At 36.7% G+C, this 24466-nt stretch overlaps 1 protein-coding gene across 9 annotated transcripts in view; it reads right to left on the bottom strand.

Annotated features, from left to right (window-relative positions):
• ncam1b (neural cell adhesion molecule 1b) overlaps positions 1 to 24466 on the bottom strand; it is a 103997-nt gene that overhangs the window by 44065 nt on the left and 35466 nt on the right. For 5 of the 9 annotated variants that reach the window (XM_079608985.1, XM_079608980.1, XM_079608982.1 and 2 more), the window contains exons 2-9: positions 9245 to 9319; positions 7325 to 7534; positions 6915 to 7058; positions 6470 to 6607; positions 4985 to 5102; positions 3781 to 3941; positions 2960 to 3102; positions 2781 to 2804 (exon numbers count right to left, since the gene is read on the bottom strand). In XM_079608985.1, coding sequence (XP_079465111.1) covers positions 2781 to 2804; positions 2960 to 3102; positions 3781 to 3941; positions 4985 to 5102; positions 6470 to 6607; positions 6915 to 7058; positions 7325 to 7534; positions 9245 to 9319 — 1013 coding nt within the window. The remainder of the gene's footprint in view (positions 1 to 2780; positions 2805 to 2959; positions 3103 to 3780; positions 3942 to 4984; positions 5103 to 6469; positions 6608 to 6914; positions 7059 to 7324; positions 7535 to 9244; positions 9320 to 24466) is intronic. The other 4 variants (XM_079608981.1, XM_079608984.1, XM_079608986.1 and 1 more) reach the window with 1 other exon arrangement.

Raw genomic sequence — 24466 nt, 5'->3', positions numbered from 1 at the left:
TTTTATTGACCCAACTATTAGAATCAGAAGATAAGATATGAGCTTGGTCTTTCTGAGGGAAAAAAAAACATTCATTTTAAAACGACAGGAAGCTCAAGACACTGAACTTTTTCAATGCACATACACACAGGTGTAATACATGACACACAGCTGTGTAAAAGAGGGCACGGAGAAGGTAGAAACATGCATCATGCAGAGCAAGAAGATCTAAAGGTCTAGTAAATATTTCCAATAAACCGTTCTCACGTCCTCGAGCAAAGAAATTATAGCATGACATTGAGTTATTAAAAAGGAATTGCTCATCTGAAGCACCCTGTAATACTGTTTTGCGAAAAAAAGGTTGTGCACCCAAAAAAATTAAAAAGTCCCACTTCAAGCAATGTGATGTTCTGTATAGCACTGTTGAAACAGCAAAGAAACAGCAAAGTGACACATTCAAAAATAATTAGCAGTGTTAAGGCAATTTGCTTTTCACAAGTGACTATTAGAAACATTAACTGTTGATTGTCTTTTTCTAGACTGCTTAGGTACAGTCAGAATAAAACAGTATTCACATTTAAATGCGCATTTAAGTAATGTGACATTTGAGCGATATTGATTTGCAAATAGGAAAATAATATAGAGTGGGATTTGATTTCAACCCACATTTTTGTTGTAAATGCAAACACGCTCAAATCCTGATAGTTATTTGGTAATCGATTCATATTTTCTTGATGGATTTTTATATATATATATGTATATATATATATATATATATATATATATATATATATATATATATATACATATATATATATAAAATAAAAAGCAAGTTTTTACACTGATGATTTTTTTCCCTTCTGGAATAAAATGCTCTGCTGAATCATACACCGTAAAACCAAAAAGATGTATTGAGAAAGTAAATATGATACATTTTGATTTCATGACAGAAAATCAAGAGATATAGAAATGTTTTAATATTATTTGTTATTGTTTATATAGTACATTACTGTTTGGTTGTACTGTAAATTTAAACAGACTCAAGCCAGTTAACCATTTCATTATTTATATTTTCCTGATGGACAAAAAAAAAAGGCAATATACCAAAAATAACTAAATATTTTAAGCAGAGGAAGTTTTCCATTTTTCATTTTTTAAACCTCTGAAATAACATGCACTGATAAATCATGCCTAATAAAACCAGGAATGTTTATTAAAAAATCATTCTGATTTCATGTTGACTGAAAGACAATCAACAGAGACAGCTGGTCATACTTGATGCTAACAAATAAAATATTAGACAGCCAAAAGAAACCTGCTAATCATTTTTGTAACCATGAAAAAAATACATGGTGATCAACACAGGCCAGTGAAGAAATGCGGGCAATCGTGACAACCCAACACCCACATGAGATGAGCAAGACTGGACAAGAAGACAGGAAATGACAAAGCGGTCCAACAAAGAGCTGATATAAAAAATGCTCCTTCAGGAACCCTGTGATGACGGTGACTCAGCAAGACCGAAATCAAGCTTATTTTTGAGGCTACAAAGAAATCCTTTATATTATAGTTACCTCAAGGATAGAGGACAATTACTCTGTTCCAAAATGTAGTGGGCTGATTCACTGTTGTTAACTTAAGAAATAAAAAAGATAATAAAGCTGAAATAAAATATAAATATTGGATAAAAAACTTAAACTAAATACAAATTCGAAAATAAGTTTAAGTTGAATTGCCAACTAAAAATAAGCTAAAACTGAAGAAACTAAATTTTAAATCAAATAAAATGTTAATAAAAAGAAAAGCACATACAATTACTATGAATAAAACAAAACGAAAACTGAAAATATGAAAATAAAAGCTAATTCTAAACAAGAATTAAAACTATTATAGTATATAAATAATAATAAAATAACACCGCTCATAAGTAATTATTATGAATGGTCTATCTATCTATCTATCTATCTATCTATCTATCTATCTATCTATCTATCTATCTATCTATCTATCTATCTATCTATCTATCTATCTATCTATCTATCCTTGCACACAAATATCTCTTCTCGACTGATTTTCATATAGCTTTACATTAGCATGTTGATAAACTAATGGTTTGATACTCTTACAAGTATAAAATAAGCATTAAATCAAAACATTTTTTGTTGTTCTCCTTTTTAAAGGGTCATGACATGAGAAATCAAATTTGCCTTGATCTTTTGAGAAGTAAAAGTTGAGAAGTCTTTGTAAAACAACCTGTATATATTTGAAATATATTTATAATTAACCTTTTCTCCGCAATCTTGGATTTGTAATCTGAAGTCATTGCAATGCATTCTGGTAGTGCCTTCTCTGCAAAGAAGAAATGCTGTGTTGCTTTAGAATCAAGTTAAATCAAGGTATCTTAGGCAGCGGCATAATTTATTTTACCTAGCGTTTGGAATAGCCTTAGCATCGGGAGCGGGTATGCTGCCAAAAACACACAAACCAGCCTCTGTAGCCATTACACTAGGTTGTGGAACAGTGCAATTGTAAGGCAATTTTTAGAGCTCATCCATCATCACTTTTCCTGTCTGGAGCCGTTGCAATAGTATTGCAATTTCCCCACCATGCACGTCTTTTTCACATATCAACAACTGCAGATAGTATCATGACTTGAAGAACTTCAGGAAATCGAAACACCATACGGTCGATTAGCAAACGTCTTAAGAATGCAGACAACACCAGAGCCATTTTTGGAACAATTGGAATTAAGAAACAGATCTAAGTGGCTCATTACTATACCTGACCTTCTGATCTCATACCTGATAAATCCTCTTTTGGTGCTCCTGCAGACAAAAAGAATTGTATGCATGAAACAGCCAGAGGCAGGTGCGCCACGACTCCATCATTGAACTGCCTGTCTGTCTGTCTGTTCGACCATGATGAACATGCTACACTTCTAGCCCCTGAGGAGACCCCATGCCAGTGCGTTTGGTGTTACCTGCTCTCCCTCTGTGAAGACTTTGGTGCCGAAGCTCCAGGTAATGGTGGGTGTGGGGTCTCCGGTGGCCTCACATGTTAACGTGACCCGTTCGTCCATTTCTGTGGTACTCTGGCTTTCCAAAAATGTGATTTTGGGTTTCACTGAGAGGACACATTTTAAAAGGTTAGATGACTCCAAAAATGATATTCAGTCTAATGTTGAAAACCTATGACTTTCTTTGTGGAACACAAAATATTTTTTTGCAGAATGATAATTCAAAAATGGCACGTGAAGACATGTCAGGCCAAATTTGAAGTCAATGATAAAAACCAGTTTTCATGTCTCTTGCTAATTATTTTGCAGATTTTTGGACATACGGAAGTGTGAATGTGATTTGAGAACAACTTGTTTCAGTCTGTCTCTAACTCAAACTTTCGTTTGACTTTAAAAGACATGGAACATGATCATACGACTACTTCTAAGGTGAATTTTTGTCATTTTTAGACCTCTGCCGCATCCTTCTCTATTCACTTTCATTGTATGAAGGATATAAATATCTCCCTTGTGTTCCACAGAAGAAAGTAAAATTTACTTAATGTTTGATAGAAATGCACAAAAAAACCTTTTTAAAAATACCTTACACAGAAGAAAGAAAACAGTCAGTGGACTGTTTCTTAAGGTAAAAACAATATAGTCATGCAACTACACTTTTTTTTCCTCTGCAGAATAAAACTGAATTCTTTTTTATTTATTTTGTGTCACTGCTGAATTTTCAACATCGACAAAGTGCTGTCAAACCTCTAGACTCCTGTGAGACTCCATCTCTCATGGATTCTTACCAAAGACTTTAAGGCTAAGTTCTTGTTCGCTCTTCCCAGCTTTATTCAAAGCAATGCATGTGTAATCTCCCTCGTCCAGCTTTGCCACATCTTGTATTGTCATCTCTGAGCCGTCTTCATTGAAGTTGTATTTATCCCCGCTCTCCAATGGAATGTTGTTTCTGAGAGGAAAAAAAGTGATAACTTATTGAAACAATTGAGCAATGTGGAAGACAAATCAGAATATTTTTTCCCTTCAAAGAGCCTATTCTGTTAGGCATGCAAAGTTATAAGAATTATTATTAATAATAATAGTGCTGTCAAATCGATTAAATCGCAATTAATCACATCTAACATAAAAGTATTTCTTTATATAATTTGTGTTAGGTATATATTATATTATATATATATATACACACACACACACACACAGTATACATTATACATATACACATACACTGTACATACATACTATATATTATGTAAATAAAAACTTATGTTAGATACGATTAATGGATTTGACAGCACTAAATAATAAATTATTATTATACCCTGGGCCTGAAATCCAATTGATCACTAAATTCCATTTAGATCCTGTAGTGTCAACACACACTTTTCCTCGCCGCTCTATTTTCAATAATCACCTACAGAGATTTTACTGATGAAAAACTGTATAAAGAAAATCCGAAACAGCGTTAGCCAACCACTTTCAGCTGCATGGCTTCTATTCTACTTCTATTTGCCCCTCTATTAGCGGTCTTTGTGTAGACGCTCTTGAATTCATTGGATTCTTGACCATGGTGTCGATCCCTTGATTTAAGGTCAAACAGGTAATAAATATACCATAACCCTTGTCAGAGGAGAGGACCCAAGTTATTCTGAGTCAAATAAACACCACCCCCCCCCCCCCACCCCACCCCCCAGCACGACCGAACAAAAGATCCTTGAGGCGTGCTGCATCATCCCGAGGGATTTGTGTCTCACGTTCTCTCCTCCATGAGCAGAGAGAGTACGCACACCCGCTGAGAACACAATGATGGTTGAGTAGAGACTCATACTTTAAAAGTACTAATGGTGTGCTTCGCTATTCCATGTCATCCACAAAAGTTCTTCATTTATTCAGAGGCCTTTTCGTCTTGCTTTAAACTCCTAATCCACAAAAAGTGGTGCAGCGAAACCAGTGTTTCGGTAGTGCTTTTGTTTCTAGTCTGGTGATTTTGCTTACCGCACCCAGGTCACCATCGGCTCAGGAAATCCATCAGCATCACAGGCCAGTAGGGTTGAGAAGCCATTGTCAGCGGTGGCATTCGTTTCAGCTTGACGGATTCTTATAGTGGGCAGGACTGAGCAGGAGAGAAGATTGCAGGTATGAAATGTGGAGCCGAAGAAAAACTCGAGACTTTACCTCTTAACACTACATAACACTTTTTATTCTACTTAAAACAGAACACTAATATAAATTTTCAAATCATTTCTGCCTTAAAGAGATACGGTACCATTCTCAAAAAGACAAAAATATGTTTTCCTACAAAATAAGAAATAGGTTTTTTTTTTAAATAATATTATTTCACACATTGATAGTCAAATCTATTTAATTAAATATAATCCAACATTTAATCAGAAATCAAGTTATGTGCTGCCTTCAGGAAACACTGTACCATTGCAAAACAAGAAATTAGCACTTTAGAGAAACCTCCTTTGGAATACTAATATAAATATGTGCATAATAAGAACAAAAAAGAAAGACAAAGTATGTAATCTGCAGCTTTGACTACATTATGGTACAATGTTGCCTCAAGCCTCAACATGCACATTTTCAAGCATTTTCAATTATGCATATCACATAAACTTATTCAAAATACATCTTTACTTGCATAAATGTGGATACAATTGAGATTTAATGAAAGACAGCCGCACTGTTCAAAAGGTTCACTTTGATCCCATTCACAAAGAGAATATAGCACTGCAGCACATCTAACACCTGCTGACAAAGGAATCAAATTGGCATCCAATGGATAATATAACCAGTTTTTGCATTCATTCTAGTAAATATTTGTTCCTCCTCTCTTGACAAAAAGGGACTTGCAAATTAAGCGCTGCATTTTGTGTCTGGGAACTGCACTGTGGTCGCTCAAGCAGGACAAAACGGCAACATAACGATAACCCACTAAGGAGAAAAATTAGACTCATACAAGAAAACAAACAAACAGAAATGCAAACATAAGAGGGGAAACTACTGTATATTACCAGGTTTACCGCAGGAAGGAAAAAGAAATCAAAAGGAGATGGGAGAAAATATCAGTGGAGCAGCTTGACAACAGCTACTTCAAAAACCGTCTGATCCTCAACACAAAACACTGAGCTTTATACTCAACCTCAACACCAACACAGCTGCCGATCAAACACGTAGCTCAATATTGTGATATCTTGTTTTAGCTAATCAAAAGAGCCAGTTAACCCTATGGTAAGGTAGTAGGCAAAACTGTTGGCATGCAAACTGAAGAGACAAAGAGAGAAATATTTAATTTGAACAATTAAGCTTCAGTTATCGAATTTAATGTAATCCGCTAGTTAAAAATACATTTGTTGATTTTTCATCAAAATAAAAACCAAAAACAGTGTAAAGCATACCGTATGCATGTCATTTGAGACGAGTTGAAATGTCCAAACCCAGTGCACTACAGGTACAGTAAGGCAAATAAGAGCTCACCGTTAACAACCACTTTAATGCTGCGGAAGTCAACTTCTCCTCGGGCTTTAATGCGGCCCTCGCAAGTGTACACCCCCTCGTCTGTCTTCCTGATCCCTCGGATTTCGAGATGGTTGTTATTCAAAGTCCTGAAACGAACTGTAGAGCAGAACAAGGGTGAATTCATTCCTTGCGGGGTTTGAACAGATGTCTCCGAAATTGTGAATTAAAATCAAACGCAGATTAATCAATTTGAACAAAAAAAATTTTCATCTGTTATCACATGGATTAATAAAGTGCCACATTTCTGAGAAAGAAGCATTAGGCTGCACTAATGATCTCATCAATTTATTAATGAACACAAACAGTGAGAGTTAAGCAAAATAAATCAGCCTTCTTATGTAATACATCTTTTTTTTTTTTTTTTTTTTTACATTTAAAGTGGAAGATAATAACTTTGACTTACCATCTTTTTCAAACTGGATCTTTGCACCTTTGAATTTCCAGAGGACAGTGGGTGGGGGTGAGCTTACGACATCACACACAATAATGGCATTGTCTCCTTCACTGAACTCTTGAGGCGATGGGACATTTGTAAAGGTGATTTTTTCTAGAGGGAAAAAAAAGGCAGTTTAGCAACAACTTCAATTTATCATGCAATGATTCATTTTGTATTGTTTTAGTCGACGGCAGAAAGATTGAGATGGAGACCCCACAACTGGCACCAAGAACATTTAGACACTCAAACTAGTGTGCCAAACTTAATGTGCTTGCCATACAACTACATAAAATCGCACAATTCAATTTATTCAACTTTTAAAGAAGCGTTTTCTATATATTCTGTCAACACAGATGAATCATAACCGGGCATCTTACGGTATATCTTCAGATTGACTGTAGCTTCAGCGTCCTGATCACCGCTGCTGGCCACACATCTATATGTCCCGGCATTGTCGACCTTTGCATTGTAGATGGTGAGAGTGGAAGACGTCTCGTCGTTGCGAATAACACTCACGTCTTGTTTGCCGGGCTCGATTCTCTCCCCGGTTGGTGCGAACCAATCGATTTCCTTGGCCCCACCGATAACTGCAACCCAGACCAAATGAACACATCGGAATTCGTAGGCTGATCTTGTGTATTAAATGTGTCATCATATAAATCCTTCTGTCAAAAATAAAGCTGGTTTAACATCCACAGAGCAGCGACGGATCAATCAAAAACGGATCAGGCCTGATGCGATTGAATTATTTGCGTGAATCGGTTGGGATTAGGTGTCGCTGGCTCAACAGCTGTCAGAAGAAACAACCTAAAACTTCAACCGATTCTCAGGTTACCAGTCTATTACCCAAATCAGTGGACCGTAGGACACAGCACTGGTGAAGACTCGAGTGTTGAGAGCAATTATCAGAGCCGCTGTTCCACGCCTTTGGGTCTTCAAATGAAACCCAGGAGAGTGTAACCACGAAAAAACGGTTTCCAAAGTGAGATATATGCAGCACACAAAGGTTTAACGTATTCCTATTGTAAGCCTTATTCACATGGGTCCTCTGTGATATTTGCTGACACAGAACACCATCAGTGACATTAAAGTTGAATTCTAAGTAGTGTACTATTTCAGTAAAAGAATCATCTAGAAGATTACTGCTTTTTACGTCACAAAAAAACAAACAAACTCCCATTCAACCTTTTAGGATCAGACATCAGGCAACTAAAACAGCGTACCAGATTTTTTGGAAACACAGGAAGAATTATGAACAGGGGACACACATCTATAAATACTGTAACAACTGTAGCAACAGGCAATCAACAAGTGAACAACTGATGAATATGAATCATGAATATGATATTTTATATTCCTGAAATATTAAGCTGTTTTACAGAGAATATTGGCTTAAAAAAACGGTAAACAAGATAAGGCAGCAGTGGGCGAGGACGAACTTCCAAGAAAGATGCCTAGATAAAAAAAAAAAAAAAAATTGTATTTGTGCTCTCTCTCTCTCTTTCTCTCTCTCTCCACACACACCACCGTTCAGAAGTTCGGGGTCAGAAATTAATACTTTATTGCAAAGATCATCAATTGATCAGAAGTAAAAGCAAAGACATAAATGTTACATTTTATTTTTCAAAATCAAAGAAAATAGCTGCAAAAAAATCAGCTTTGCCATCACAGGATACAATTATCTTTTAAAATATATCAAAATGGAAAACAGTTTTTTAAAACAGTAATAATTTATATTAATATTAAAAATCATAAGAATGAAACCATACATGGTCAAATTCAACAAATTACACTTTTTTATTAGCCTACCTTTTTTTTTATGAATATTTTTCACAAACCCATAACAATCTCATTCCTAGCTTGACCCTTTCTAAAATAAATGTGCCTTTCCTGAAGGAAACACATTTGCTCATAAAGCATAATGAGCAGTGTTAATGTTTTTGGTTAAATGACAGCAGGAGAGAAAGAAAGATTGACAGTAATATGCAATACAGATGGAAAAACAGACCCATCACAGTTGGTATAGGCAAAGAACACAATGACATGTTTGTTTGAATGCCAAATATGTTGTCAATATCTGTATCTGAACCAGATGTAACCTGGTTGCCTGCGCCTCGCCCACACCGGACTCATTGGAACAAAATCTTGCAACTTGTTTACAAAAACCAAGACCAAGTCTAAGGCTGAAAGTATCTATAAAACAAAGCCCTGCGGTAATCGGCGCTGAATTAATAGCAGAAACTCCTCAAAGCGCTGTAATAAGGGCCAGAAGGTTCCTGGTCAATATGAAAACTTACCTTCACACAAAAAGAACCGAGACTCTCCAACACTGATCTCGCTCTGTGCAGGTGTAATCTCGACCTGCAGAGAAACTGAAGAGAGGGGAAAGTATTAGGATTAAAGAACACATTAAACAAACCTTCTATAATAGAGCTAAAGTTAGCCAACAAAAAAAAGAAAAAATTCATACAACTGAGAAACTTCTTAAACTGTATTTCTCCACATGCATAATTCAGCAGTCTCTGAGAGCACTTTTCATTAATTCCACACAAGCAGCTGATCTCTTCACTTTTACAGCCGCACAAGTAACTATGGAAACCCCTCTGACATAGGCTCTTCAGATAAACAACGACGCGTCATTTTGATCCGACTAAACGAGAGGCGACAACAGACAGTGAAGCTAACAAGCTCATTGTCAACTCGGCCATTTCACCTCCTTAAGAGTTTTGCAGGTTCATTTATTGCCTTATTGCCGCTGCATCTGACAGTGGCATCAGCGCATTCAGCACTATGTCACAAATGCATCCCATTACGCAGAGATTTATTTAGGAGAAACTCTCAATCCCCACTTAAACCCATTCTTAGCTACGCCTAAAAGCCTGTTTGGTTTTAAAAACGATACATCTGTCTAGTTTGTCGCCAGAAACTCTAGGAATGGAAAGAGTAAAACAGATCGATATGTTTCAATTGAGGAAACGTAAAACCCAGAGCTTGGGCGTTAACTTCAGTGAGACTGTTCCTCATTTCTCATTCACATGTCGGAACACGGGGGATGTTTGGGAAATGAGTAAAGACAAAGAGAGCCGACTGAAGACAAAATTGATCCGCTCACAGATGGTGGCCTTTAGTCTTCGAGGTAATTTAATAAATGGACAAAGCCGGACGAGGGTAAACTTCAATTAAATCAGCATATTCAATCAATACAATTGAATGTTTGTTGTTCTTAGTGGAAGGGCCATTTATTTAATGTGTCTTCACACATTTATAGTCTTTATTTAGATAAAAGAATAACTTTAATCTGTGAACTTGGCAAAGCAGTCAACTTTGGAAATGACACAAAAAGGCTGAAGTTCTGCTGAGGACAGGATTTTAAATTAATTAGCCTCTCATTAGCAGGGCATGCTGGGAGATGCATGGTGACACTGGAGTCGTCTGTGTAAGGGCCACAGACCTCTAATCTCTGAAGTCCCCGCTTGAATTCGCTTTAAAGAATTACAAGAGCAATGCTGCCTACATTGAACAGTTTTGTTCTACTAAAGACAGATTTGACTTCCACATTATGTAGGGCCCTATAATTTTCGCGATCACGGAATCGCGGACGGAATCGCGGAATTGGCGAATTAACGCGAAATCTAGTGTTAACGCAGAATTGCAGAATTTTACATATTTGGAAAGAAATTCTGTTTTTGTGTGGGAGAAGAACGTATGTCTGGGGAAAATGCAGACCGGTGGAAGCAAATCTGGGCGACACAACCCCTCCAGTCATTTCTGATCGCGGGATTGCTACAGTCGATTTAACCTGATTTCTATGGTTGAATGCATAGACAGAATATAGGTTGAATGATGGCTTATAAAACTGTAAGCCACGCCCATTCTGGCAGGCTCTGCGAACACGCGAACCAATCAGGCATGCCAGGGCGCGAAGTCAGGTCTGAGCCACCTCGCCATAGGTTTGTGCAGTTGCCACAGCACAGCCAATGACCACGCTAGACGCTCAGCAAACACAGCTGCACTACGTTTTAACCAGTTAATACTGTATAACCATTAATATTTTTAAGCTCATAAGCATTCATATTTTCTTGTTACTTGAAGTACTTGGAGTACAGTGTTACTGTATGTTGCATCATGCAGTATTTGTCCTGAAAAGTACTGAGTAATGTGTAATGTGATGTTTGTTACCTCAATACATTTAAGGTCATTCCTTTTCAAGTAGCCTATACATTTTAATAATTAACATTAAAAGCACACTCTTTTTACGACTAAAATAACAGTAAAGGGTAAAAAAAAAAAAGGAATTCCCAAGAAAAACGGAAAAAATTAGATTTTGCAAAAAATAAAACGGACAAGAATGAACTTGGGAAAAAATTTAACTGAATTTGGGAAAAAATAACAATAAACAATCCCCGCCCATCATGGAACACACAAAAAGCGGAGAAGACCTGGCTGAGCTGCATTAGAGAATACAGTGCTGTCGCTCGCTATGTCAAAGAATACAGTTTTTTTTCCCTCAACGTTTCCAAAACTCATTTGTCTAGCCTAAGGCTGACAAACGTAGAGTGGTAAAAATGTCATTTTAAACACTGTTCCTGAACATTATAACCTCAAATTGTATATGTGCGCTGCACATTTATGGAGAACAATTTGTTTTCGGTTTCTTTTGTAAGCTCTCGCTTTTGTAAGACAGTTCACCTGTTTGTTTTTGTGATCGATTACGGTTTGTATTACCTTAGTTTTCCGACAAATATCATGATTAAATGGTGGACATCGTATCTATAATAGGCCTAATGTCTAAGGAAATGACCCAAATAAATATACCACTCTGAAATATCCTGTGAAATCCAGGCTTGCAAAGTCCGCGCATGAAATGCGTTGTGCACGATCCTCTCGTTTGTTAACATTGTCAGGGTCTGAATCGGGCTCGAATTGGTTTGGAATTGATGCCTTCTGTAATATTTACTCTAGACAAGAACTTGCAGTTATGAAGGGAGTTATGTTAAGAACTTGCAGTTATGTTTGAATTTCCCAAACACGCGCTAAGCGGAAGGAGGGGCTTTATCAAATTTGGCGTGTTTGAGCCAGATTGGGGTGATTTTTGAACGTGATTGCATTTTTTGCACAATCAAGTATGAAAACATATTTAGATTAAATGATTAGAGAAGTCCTGCATACTTCACCACAGAGAAGTCTGCCATTTTTACAGGAAGGTCCAGTTATGGCATTTTTATTAAACATGACATGTTATTCTGAAAATGTAACGCTACACCGATGAATTGGTCAAAAGAAGTTCAATAACATGCATTTAGAAAATAGGGTGAATTTTCATTTCATGCCGACTTTCAAACTCTGCTGGGCTTCAAGGAACCACTTGAAACCACTTGAGTCGGTGGAACAGAATATTTCATAACTGGTATGAAAGCAATCCATTTTACTTTGTGAATGTGAACAGCTATTGGTGGCATATCATTTGCCTGTTATGGTATTATAATGCATTTTTCATTGCTGCTGACCTCCGTAGAAATTGGCTTACAAATCAATTGAACCAAGTTTGACAACAGCATTAGTGACAGCAAAAAAATAAATTCAAAATAAATTTGTGCACAGACACTTCCATCTCACTTCTGGCCTTTCTGTTTTATGTTTAAAGGATCAGTTCACACAAAATTCAGAAAATTCTGTCTTTATTTATTCACCCTCACATCATATGACTTTTTTCTTTTGTGGAACACAAAGATGAATATGGCAAAAAAAAAAACAAAGTCACTATAAAAAAAGTCCATATGATGGGTGAACTAGTCACCTTTATGGGAGAAACAGACTGAAATTTGCTGAAAATCTATCTAATTTTATTTTGCTCAGATCTTTAACAAATTGACTTAAGCAGTTCACAAAATCGGTCCAATGATTATCGAGTTCAGTTCATTGATTCAAACCGGTTACAGTGATCAACAGCTCACTGGAAGAAAAGAAACTCAGTGAATATCATCTTGAATTTCAATAGTGTGATGAACAGTGAGCAGGTTTATGGTAGTTTAATGACACTTTTATGGTGCTTGTGCATCATTTTTGAAGCTTGAGAGTTCCAGCAGTGTTTCCCATCCATAAGGTTTACCTGGGCGACCCGATGTCCATTCATTGCAAAAAGTAACCAGTACACTTTAGAAAAAAATATATACTTTTTCGTGTCACACACATGGAAGAAACACACGTTGAAATGACACGAGTGTCTTCATCTGAGAAATCAATGGATGTGTGAATAGTGTTTCATGCACTATTTTTCAGTGAGTCGTGAGTATGTGCTGTAGTGATGAGGGAGCTCTGTGTGTGTGTGTGTGCGTGTGTGTGTGTGTTTGTGACTGCAGCTGGATGTGTCTGTCCTCACAGTCCCACCCTCCCAGACACACATCATCTCACCTCATCCGTTTATCACATCCAAAATGACGCAAATGCAAAACATTTTTGAACATTGTTGACAGGATTATTTTTCGTATGCCATGTTTTCTATGCAAATATTTGAATGAATCATCTTAAATTTTAGCATTTGGCTTCAAATATTATTTGAAATCATCTTTTATATATTCCTCTGGGAAATCAAATGGCCCTGCAGAACTGTCAGACTGAATCTTAAAGTAAGAGATAAAGAGATTCACAGGCATTTCTTCCTCAGCATCACTGCTGGAGACTGGGAATACCTGAGCTTGTGCTGTTTTCTACAAAACAACTGAACTGCATCTGTAACCAGCTGGGTTAGTAGACGTCGATTTCAAATGCACAGCCTGCAGTCTGACGGTGGTATCATGGGTAGGTTACCATCCCTCAAGCAAGAGTTTATTCATCACAAAAGGGAAAAGCACCATGAGAAAAGTGGTGGTGGTGGTTGGGGGGGCACCACATCTGAAACCAACACTGAAGACTGGAGTAATGATGCTGAAAACTCAGCTTTGATAGATATCTATATATCTATATCTAACTATATATTTCTAGATCTATGAATTATAATATTTCACAATATCACAGTTTATACTGTATTTTCTTTTTTTCTTTTTTTAAATGCAGCCTTGGTGATTGCAAGACATCTTTCAAAAAATGTAAAATCTTACCAACACCCGACAGTGTACACGATTAAATACAGTAATGAATAAATTGACCAAATGAAAGATAAATTGGAAATGCCATTAATAAAAATATCCTTAATCTGTTCTAAAAGTGATTTCACTTGACCCATTTAAAAAGTAAAGAAAATAAATGACGACACCATGATACAAATTTTCCCAAGACAGGTTTTGTCATAACACATTTTTAATAAGATAAGAATTTTAACACAATAGCCCAAAGTTGAACAAACTCCTAAGGCGACAAAGGAATATAAATGTAAACCCTCTGGGATCTAAGAGGGTTTTGGGGCCCTGGAGAAGTTAAACATTAGCTATTTGAAACAGCTATTTGGATATTATCAATATTATAGCTAGCAGAGTGCAAATCCAAATTCAAATCGCTAAAATTGCATCACATTATGCAACAGTTTCCATCTGGCTATTGCAAACACGCCTGATTAGGATACAATCAATGACTTCACTTGAGGTTTATTTTTAGTGAACTCAAGACAAAGTGGGGGGAAGATTTACAATCTAGGACTCAGACATAAATTGAAAATGACATGTTTAAAAAAAACTCTTTTGTAGCTTGATTAATTGTCTAATTCTGAAGCTTCAGTACTGTGTCTGAGCGCACTTCTGATCTCTGCCGAACACAAACTTACATTGTTCAAATGCAAATGTGTTAATCATTTTAACAAGTTGTCCGAGATCCCAGCTCTGATTCAACCTAGATTCAGCACGAGTGCTTCTGTTTTTCCATGCTTCAATGATAAATGCGCGCGCACACACACACACACACACACACGCGCGTGCGCACACACACACACACACACACACACACACACACACACACACACACACACACGAAGAGCTCTAAAATGCATTCAGGAATCTTTCCCTAATCTCAGGCTGCACAAAAGGGCCATGATAAAAGTGATAATGGGGATAGAGGGGACTCAATTATGAGGCTATTTATTTGGAAAATTCATCTGCTTTTATTCGCACTTCTACACTCTGTTTCAGCTTTTAAGGTGCATTTGTGTGAATATAAACCGTTACCGAACCAATAAGACATGTTTGCTCTGAACTGGATGCTCCTCAGGTCTCGTACCTTTTTCCACGAGTGTAATTCTCCAAAAAAACAGCTCCCAACATTCTCTATGTGATGTGGCGCTGTTGCTTGGCAACATGACATCCCGTGTGTGTGCAGAGTATGTTAATGAGCGGAGTGGCAGGGGTGTCCGGCGATCCACCAGAGCAGAGCTGAGGGCTATGTAACATATGTAATGAGAACGCAGAGACGATGACATTTCCGTGCAGAGCGCTGCGTCGAATTCTACATAGTGCTGTATTATTTTCAAAGCTGTAGGGCCGTTGTTTTACATAGTGGCATTTTAAGACGCAGCCAGATTCGGAGCCCCATGGGTACCACGCTGTTGTTTACACCCCGCTGTTCCATTCACCTGGGCAGACTTATTTCCACAAAAGCCACAAACAACTAAAAGTCATCTGAAAAGGTTACAGAATGGTACATTTGTTCTGAATGAGGCCAACTCTGTGAAAGAACAGGGCGGTTGGAGAAAGAAACCAATCAGCTTGGCTCAATAAACGACTAGTCAATTGTTTAATCCAGGGGTTTTCAGACTTTTCAGCGCCAAGGACCTCTAAATATGAAGATCCCCAGTGAGGGTCTGCCTTTTGAAAATATAAAGACAGGTGTTTATTTTCATGTATAAAAACTTGTTGATAGTGTGTGAGAAAAATAGTAAAAAATAGCCTAATATTATAAAAGGCAGCAAAAATTTTATTTCCATAAGACTAACGCAAATACTAAAATATAAAGGCAACAAACATTTAATTTCCATAATACCAACGCAAATACAAAAATATAAACTATAATATTATTTATATGTATAACATAAATATATACCAAATAACATTGGTTAGAAAATATTTTCCCTCCACAAGACTACAGTATGCAGACAGATATCCATTTAAAACTAGTGATATCAATAGAATAAGTAATCACAATCAATGTTTTTCCTGAGACAACAGTCCATGCAAGCAGAATGAAAATAAATATTAAAATTATGTTTAATTAATAATTTCATACATGAGAAATCCAATTTGCCTTGATCTTTTGACATGTGAGGTCTTCGTTTGTACCACTAAAACATCCTGCAAGTTTCAGATCTTAAAATAACCTCCTCATAAGCAAAGCATTTGTCCAAATCAAGCTCCAAAAACAGCTTGTTTGTGATGTCACTGCATATGACTGCCTCAAGAGCAAGACATCAACGAATCATTATACAGCATCGCAACATACTGTAGACCCCGCCTACTGGCGTTCAGTCGCTTAATGGCAGGCATTTGTTTACATTGGATGTGAGCGTTGCGTTGTGACGCGTAAAAAGCAAATAGAACCCATTACAATCACTAACGCTGTCTACAGTATACAGATGCACATTGACTTATTCCCCCGCGCTTGAGTCTGCTGACAGGAGGAGAAATGGAAGAGTAAATAGAATTGTAAAGAAATGTTCGCTTTGACAGCTCGTTTGCATCTCTGTGCAGACTTTAGAAGGATACCAGCGTCATTTATTTTTAATGGTGTCCTGGATCACATGTTTGTTCAGAGAATTTGACCGCACAGTGTAATGGAGAGCTCACAAAGAAGCTTTAGTTGACAGTTAAAGCAACCAGATGTATTGGATCTGACAGCACCTGCATCAGAAACCATAAGTAAATTATTTCATAATGCTTTGTCTGTAAATTATGGTTTTAAATGAATGTTTTCAAAACACTCTTGTGCAATAGTGAGTGGGAGTTGATACTGTTTCCTTTGCAATAATGTTAGCCAACAATCATAACAGTGGCCGTTTACTGACAACACTGTACAAAAATATATGATCAGTAGAGGGTATGCATAGAGAACACGCCCCCTCAGCCGGACTGAGTGGCAGAAGAGCCTGCTGCGTAACTGGATTAAATAGGGGAAACTGCAAAAACACGAGTAAAACAAACGATTATCATTTTAAACTAAAGGACTCGATAGTGTTCCTTATAACTTACCAAAGATCCAGTGATCCATGGATATTGATATGCAGAATCGGGTTTTCCTGACATTTATTTGTGCCTGATTTTGATGCCGGGGAAATACATAAAGCAAATTTGCCTGTGAACGCTTTATATTATACAATAATCCAGGTGATCACTTATATCAATGTCATATCGTCCAGCCCTAAAACTTATTTATAGTTTAATTAAACTTATTTGAAAACATCCAATTATGCGAAATATAAGATGGTAAATTTATAAATTGTTATAATACAATAACAATACAATATAAAGAGTATAATTTTACACCAAAATTCAACATATTGACAAAATGATAACTTCAAATCCACGTTTTGCTGCGTGTAGTCTTGTTTCTGAATGGCAGCGGTCCATTTGCTTCTCTTTTCTGTACTGTAGCTTTCAGCTGTAATATACCTCAGGTTTCTTGTTAAATCTATTTGTACAGTCAATCTCAAAGCTCTTTCCCGTTTAAGATGTGTTTTGAGTGTTTTTCACGGCATTCACGCTAAAAACCTGTCACTTTTTTGTTTGTTTTTTACATGTTTTTGAAAGTTTTTACAATGCTTTAACTCATCAAAATAAGTTAAGCAACTTGTTTATAAGTTATACAAGATTCAACTAATTTTCTAAGTCGGTTTAATGTAATTTAAGTTGAAATTACTTATTTTTTTAAGTACAAGCAACTTGGATGTTCAAGGCAACTTTTTTTTCTTTTTACACAGTAAAGCCTCAATGGAGCCGCCCCTGAAAAACTGTAAAAGTAAAACGGGTTACGATTCCAAATGTCACTTCATATTACCCAATACCAATATAGTCAATGAGATTTTGTGATAACTGCAATTGAATTTGTTTTCAGAAGGATACCAAAGTGTATTATTTTGAACAAATTCCTCAAGTTACCTCACTTAACTAGATGCTCTGTCATGTTGCGACTCATGGGTAAAACATCAAGTAGCACAGTGTTTTCATTCCACATAATTAAGCTGATTTCAGTCACACCATTGCTCAGTTTAAAGTGCTGACGTGACAAGTTAATACTGTACAACAAGCTTTACAGTTTCTACTGCTATCACAGTGTGAATTGTCGAGCTGCTGTTGCTGCTATTTTTGCAGGAGCTACTGTATGTGTAAGACACCTGTCACACTGCACTGGCTCATGGGCCAGCTTAAGCAGATTACCTCTGTGTATTTACAGTCGGCACTGCACCCAGAGAGATGCCACTGTGTGGAGAATATGATGAGCTACTTATCCGCAGCCCTGGGGTGGGAGAAACCCTTTCCCAAACGAGGGCGCCATCGGCAATCTGCTGAGCTACGGGTATTTCAAGCTCTGACTTTTTTTTTTTAATGAGATAAAAATGATACACAAGCCTCACACACCGGCTGTGTAAAACAGCATGCGATAAATCCAGTGACGTTACATAATACTGTCAGTCGCTTGCATATGGGGGACAATCTGGGGTAAACCTTCAGGCTGTGAGTGTTTGGTAAGTCAGGCTTGCATTTGCTTGCTGATCATGCCACAACCACAGTGATCGTCCCTGCTACCCGTTGCTATGGAAACCACGCCTCCCCCCCCAAAACCCCATCCCTCTCTGCTCGTAAAATCCATGTGAATAGGATGCAATAGACAACCACTGGAAAAAGTCCACCATGGGCAGAGCCTGAACAGGGGCTGAGGAGGACAACATACACTTAGCCAAATGCTAGTGGTCCTTATGACCACAATTTTTTATATTATGGATACTTTAAGATGATTTAATTTATTGTTAATAACTATTATAAATGACTACATATAATAAAATAATATAACATTTTTTATTAAAGAAATGCCTAGTGGAAATCCAGTGAGAGTATTATCTTTTTTTTTTTTTGCTTTATGCTAAATATAACCCTACCCACATCTTGACATTATATAATAAAAGTGCCTCTGAAGTACAGCGTGTACTGTTTACAATGCAAAAAGCAGACAAAAATGCTGACATTTTGAAATAATCACCCTTTTAATGTCTATTTAATAAATGAGAAACAGTTTGTCTTTTCCATTAAACTATAATATAATTAAACATAATTTAATTCACATGATTTAAGTGGCAAAACACACTGCATACTACTCTAGCTGAAATACCATGATTTTACTTCACCCGTTGCTATATGGTTGCTATGGTGGTGGCTGTTCACTGGTCCAAGTCACAAAATCCTACACCCAAGTCTCTATGATATTCTGGTCTCTAGATCCCTCCTTTAAATGTAAGTACATCCTTTTTACAATTCTCCAGTCATTGTAAGTCTGATTGCTTAGAAAAGTAATTGTGTACAGCTTTCCTTAAAGGTGCAATAAGCGATTTCTGAGAAACGCTGTTAAAAGTTTAAATCAACACCTAAATGTCGGTTTTGTTTGGGCATTAAGCAAATGTCTCATTTAAAATTGTAACATCTGGCAACCATCAATCAAAAGCTCGTAGAGGTTTGTTAAAAGCGGCACCCCCCTTTTTTTTAATAGACATGAAAATGCACATTCCGAACTTAAATGGTTGTAATTCAAGAATGCTTTGGAATAGATGTAAGATTGGTCTTGTTTTAAAGAAGACATTTGGCAGATTTTTGTAGAAGTGAAATAAAGGAAGGAATACAAATAAAGGAAGGAAGGAATAAATAAAGGAAGGAATAAAAATAAATTAAGGAAGTTAAACAGAAAAAAAGTTATAGAAGTTTGAGTTTATGAAAATGTACAATGTTAAACATTTAATTATTCATATTTTATATAAAATATATATTTTTCAAAACCTTTAGGACTCTAAAAATGCAAAATCTGAACAAGTTGTGTTTCAAATTTTAGGTTGATATTATTATTAGGTTGATAAAATAAGCTTTCAGTAAGATTTTGTTTGGGCGCAGTACCAAACTTTTTCACTAGTTGACATTACTGCCCATATAAGGGCGCCTCCATTTCCATATGTTGTTTGAGTGATCTGAACCATTATTTTTACTATTTTCATACAATTTATGAAGTAGACATCCAATTCAGAAGTATAGGATGGTTTGGCAAAAGTTTGGCAGATTTTAAAATGAATTAAACCTCTAAGAAACACAAAAAGAACATGTATGTGCATTATAGCTCGCTGCCACATGGTGAATCTACTCTTTTTTTCTTTAGATTTAAAACATTTTCATACCTTTTTTTCTAAAAGAATTGAATGGATGCTATCTTTTGAACTCTTGGCATGAAAACAAATGGAGATTTCTACCATTCTTTCATGATTTTTCATGTTCATCACTAGGGCTGGGCGATAAAACGATAACGATAATTATCGCAATATAATTTTTCTCGATAAAACGATATCAAGAGTTTGATAAATGTTCGATAATGTTTATGCACCAAAAGCGGAACGAAACTCATTTGAACCGTGCGCGCCACACGGACCGTTTATCCGCTCGGCTCAAAGTCCAAACGGCACAAGAGGGTAATCCATCCGCCGGAAACTGAAGCTTCCCCGGGCGCCGCCATTGATTAGCGGACCCCCACCTGCTGTTAGCATTCCATTGACTCCCATTCATTTTGGCGTCACTTTGACAGTGAATACCTTCACATCTGAGGCGTTTAAAGACTCCATTTGTCCATTGTTTATTTCTAAAGAAACACGACAATGTATAAAAGGCTTCATTACCTTGTATCTTACGTTATGGCCCCGTAGAAGCAGTTTTTTAAAAAATAGGCTAACGATTGCGTGCGTCATAACCACACGACTATGTCGCACAAGTCGAGAAATTACCGTATAGATCGGAGGAGAAGCTCGCAAGCAATCGGGGGGACGTGGAGGCATAAAGTCCGATAAAGTCAAGGGAGAAGCCCATAGAGTCATAAAGTTGATCCTGCTGCTAGCTCATGGACAGCTAATACTCACGCTCTCCGTCTGCGAGATTCGGAAGGGAATGATTCAGATTTCTCTCGGCACGGCTACTAGAAGACCTACAGCTGTCAGACAGGTTCCTCACGTCACATCTACGTCGTCAAGCTCAGTTTGAGCCTGCGCAGTACGCCTGCCGATCAGGAAGTGAGTGCTTCTAATTGACTTTACTTTTCTCCGTTGAAACCTATGGGGTCGCTGTGTCCAGTTTATATACGGTCTATGAAACGGCAGGGCGAGCGCGAGCTCACTGACAAACGCGTTTACTCTGATCGGTCTCGTTCACGAGATCCAGTGAGAAGCGCTTGAATTCAGCGAAGAACACAAATGTCTCAGTGATTTAAACTAGTTTAAAGGCAGATGAAACAGCGCTGACGAACAGGAGAAACTGTGCTCAACGATACAGTCAGAAGGCTTTTCCGTTTACAAATTTCCATCATTTACCACGGATTTACTGTAACGTTAGCCTAGTAATATTAACTACACCATGAAATGTGGGATATACATATTGAATTGTAATATATTATTAATGTAGACAATGTATTAAAGGACTAATGGAATACAATTACAGTATTTAATAATGCATTTAGGCTACTGGTTTTCATACATATACCATAGAAACCATAGAGAAACAGTTTGCCATGATAGTGAGGTGCTATAGGCTATGCCCGGGTTTATCTGTGGTTATCATGATCTAAATGCATGATGCTGGATGACCAATTGTTAATTTTAATAAAACTCAAACAGTCATAATATTACATTTTACCAAACAAAAATGATCACATGCAGAAACTAAGAAATATGTTTTTCTATTAAGATATTTATTTTGTTAAGGAAAAATGACAAATGTTTGAATGTTCTACCTCAGATTTGTGAATGTTCACCTGTTTGGCAAGTGTTTGTCATGTCAGGAGAAAATCTACCTTTAAACTTGAAAGAAAGAAATAAATAAGTGATAATGAAATGATAAAGTGATAATTATCGATATCGACTGATATAAAAAAAATTATCGTGATAATTTTTTTTGCCATATCGCCCAGCCCTATTCATCACTATTTCAAAATAAAGGTCTGAACACAGCCTTAGGAGTATGAAAATATTCTATTTGCAAATTGATAAATTACGGCTTCTCTGTAATTTATTTTGAAAATCAGTCACCAAATATGTAAACTAGAGACTGTAAGCTTTCAAATGATATATAGTTTGTCAAGATTAGTTTAGGTTTAGTATAGGATATTACGGTTTTAAATATGTAATGGCTGTGGGGTTATAATGGGTTAAAAACAGTGTGAAATATTTTGTCTCCTCTTTTTTCCTCCGACAAAAACAGACAGATTATGGTAAAGATATGTTTTAACTACTGTTATGGCAATTCGTTTTACTTCATGTAATGTATGTGCTTGCATGATAACAGACAATAGTTTAGTGGAAAATGACTGTGTACTGCTGTGTGTAACTCCAAATCTCTGCTCATACGAGCTGAAGATGTCTTTGCAACAAAAGGTAAAGGTGTTAGGCAACTTGTCTACTCAACATCCTGCTATTTCTTAGAAACGGTAGCCTTGACTTTTGGGCCTAGAAAATAAGTGATGTTGTATCTCCTTATATGGTATAGATCTTCAATTAATTTAAGACAACAGGAAACCAGCAGGCTAAGGGGTGAATATAAGGCAGCCCGCACTCTGCAGAAGAACTCTGTCTGTATGTGAATGACCATTCTTGCAAGAATAAAATACTTAAAGGCCTTTCCTGAGTGATTGGTTCATTACTCACTATTAACTAAATCATTTTTCACAACACTACATTTTAGTCTTGCATTTTTACGTTAATGATATTCCATGTTGATATAGTCATAGTTCTCGTTTAATGACGTTGGTGTCGTCTCGTCATCATTGTGTGTGTAAGTCATGGAAAAGGTCACTGACAAACATTTCTTGTCATAGATTTTGTTAACGAGCATAACAATATAGCGTGAGCGATCTGATGCGCTAGCTGTTGGTGGTTGCCTGCTCTTTTGCATAGACTGCTTGTTATTTTGTGGAAGGAGCAATGAAGGAAGGGGTGTGTTTGTTTGGGTGTCGATTTCACATATCAATAATGTTTCTCAGAAATAGCCAACTACGCCTTTTAACAAGACACAATTTTAAGTATTATTCATGCGCTTAATAACCTGGGGCAAGTAAATGTTTAAGTTTGGCGTTGAGGGATCAAAAATGCAGTCCGAAATCAGCAGGTTTTCTGTAAAGTTGTACAGACTTAAGTTGCAACATGTATTCAATACTTCAAATGTTAGATAACAGTTAATACTTTTATTCAGCAAGTACATTGAATGAAGACATTTATTATGTTACAAATACTTCTATTTCAAATAAATGCTTTTGAACTTACTATTCATCAAAGAATCCTAAAAGAATTACCACGGTTTCCACAACAACAAAAAATTATATTATATATATATTTCTTCTTTTTTTTCCTTTTTCTTTTTTTAAACAGCAGGTACGATTTCAGTAAGACTAAAGTTTTTGTTGTTGTTGTTTTCCCAATTATTGTTTGTCTCCCGGTAGAAAATATAGGTCATACAATCAATAATTAGTTGCAATAATAATTGAGGAGCAAGTTGGTACAAATAAACTGGGTACTGACTGACTCATGTTTCCAGAGCAAGCATTTTGTGAATATCGCGATGAACTCACATTGAATATGAGAAGTAATCAAACAATGTGGAAGAAAAGAGCTGTCACTACAGTTTCATCATCATTTTAAAAGCCTGATTTTAGTCAGACTAAAAAAAAAAAAGTATAATAAAATAAAAACTTTAGTCTGCCTGAAATCGTTCCTGCTGTTTTTTTGTTTAGTTTTTAAGTTGGTCTAACAGACTTAGTTAGGCATGCAACATGTAGGCCTATTTAATCCTTCAAATATTCAATTAAAGATTGTGTCATATATTTAGAGTGAAAAAGACTGTACTTTGCAAAAACCTGAATATAACTGTGCCTGTAAACGTACCGAGTACTGATTGCCTTAGCAAGCATCTCTAATTAATTTATCTTAGCGTTGGCAATTATGAAACATAAATCACAGCCATTATCAAAGGCTTAATGTGTCTAATCACAACACCGCACTTCAAACGCGTGCAAAACTTGCTTTCCCCGGCCTGTTAAAAATGATCAGTGAGTCAGAGCGCAGAGGCAGCGCACATCTGAGAGTTACTCGAGGCAGATGAGATCTGACCATATTCAGGCAATTTGCGCTGAGTGCCCATCAACATCTGCGCATAACTTTACAGAAGCTCTCCAATGCAGCGGAGGCCAGAGGATAATTCCCTCTCCCTGCCCGTAATGAGACTTTATTTAAGTGGCAGACTAAAGAGAGTAGGGAAGGCAGATATTCGGAGGCACTTAAAAAGGCTGGATAACAGCATCAGGCCCCTCCTCCAGCC

Source organism: Phoxinus phoxinus (assembly GCF_949152265.1).
Source record: "Phoxinus phoxinus genome assembly, chromosome: 4".
NCBI lineage: Eukaryota > Metazoa > Chordata > Actinopteri > Cypriniformes > Leuciscidae > Phoxinus > Phoxinus phoxinus.
This window is presented reverse-complemented; position numbering and strand designations above follow the sequence as displayed.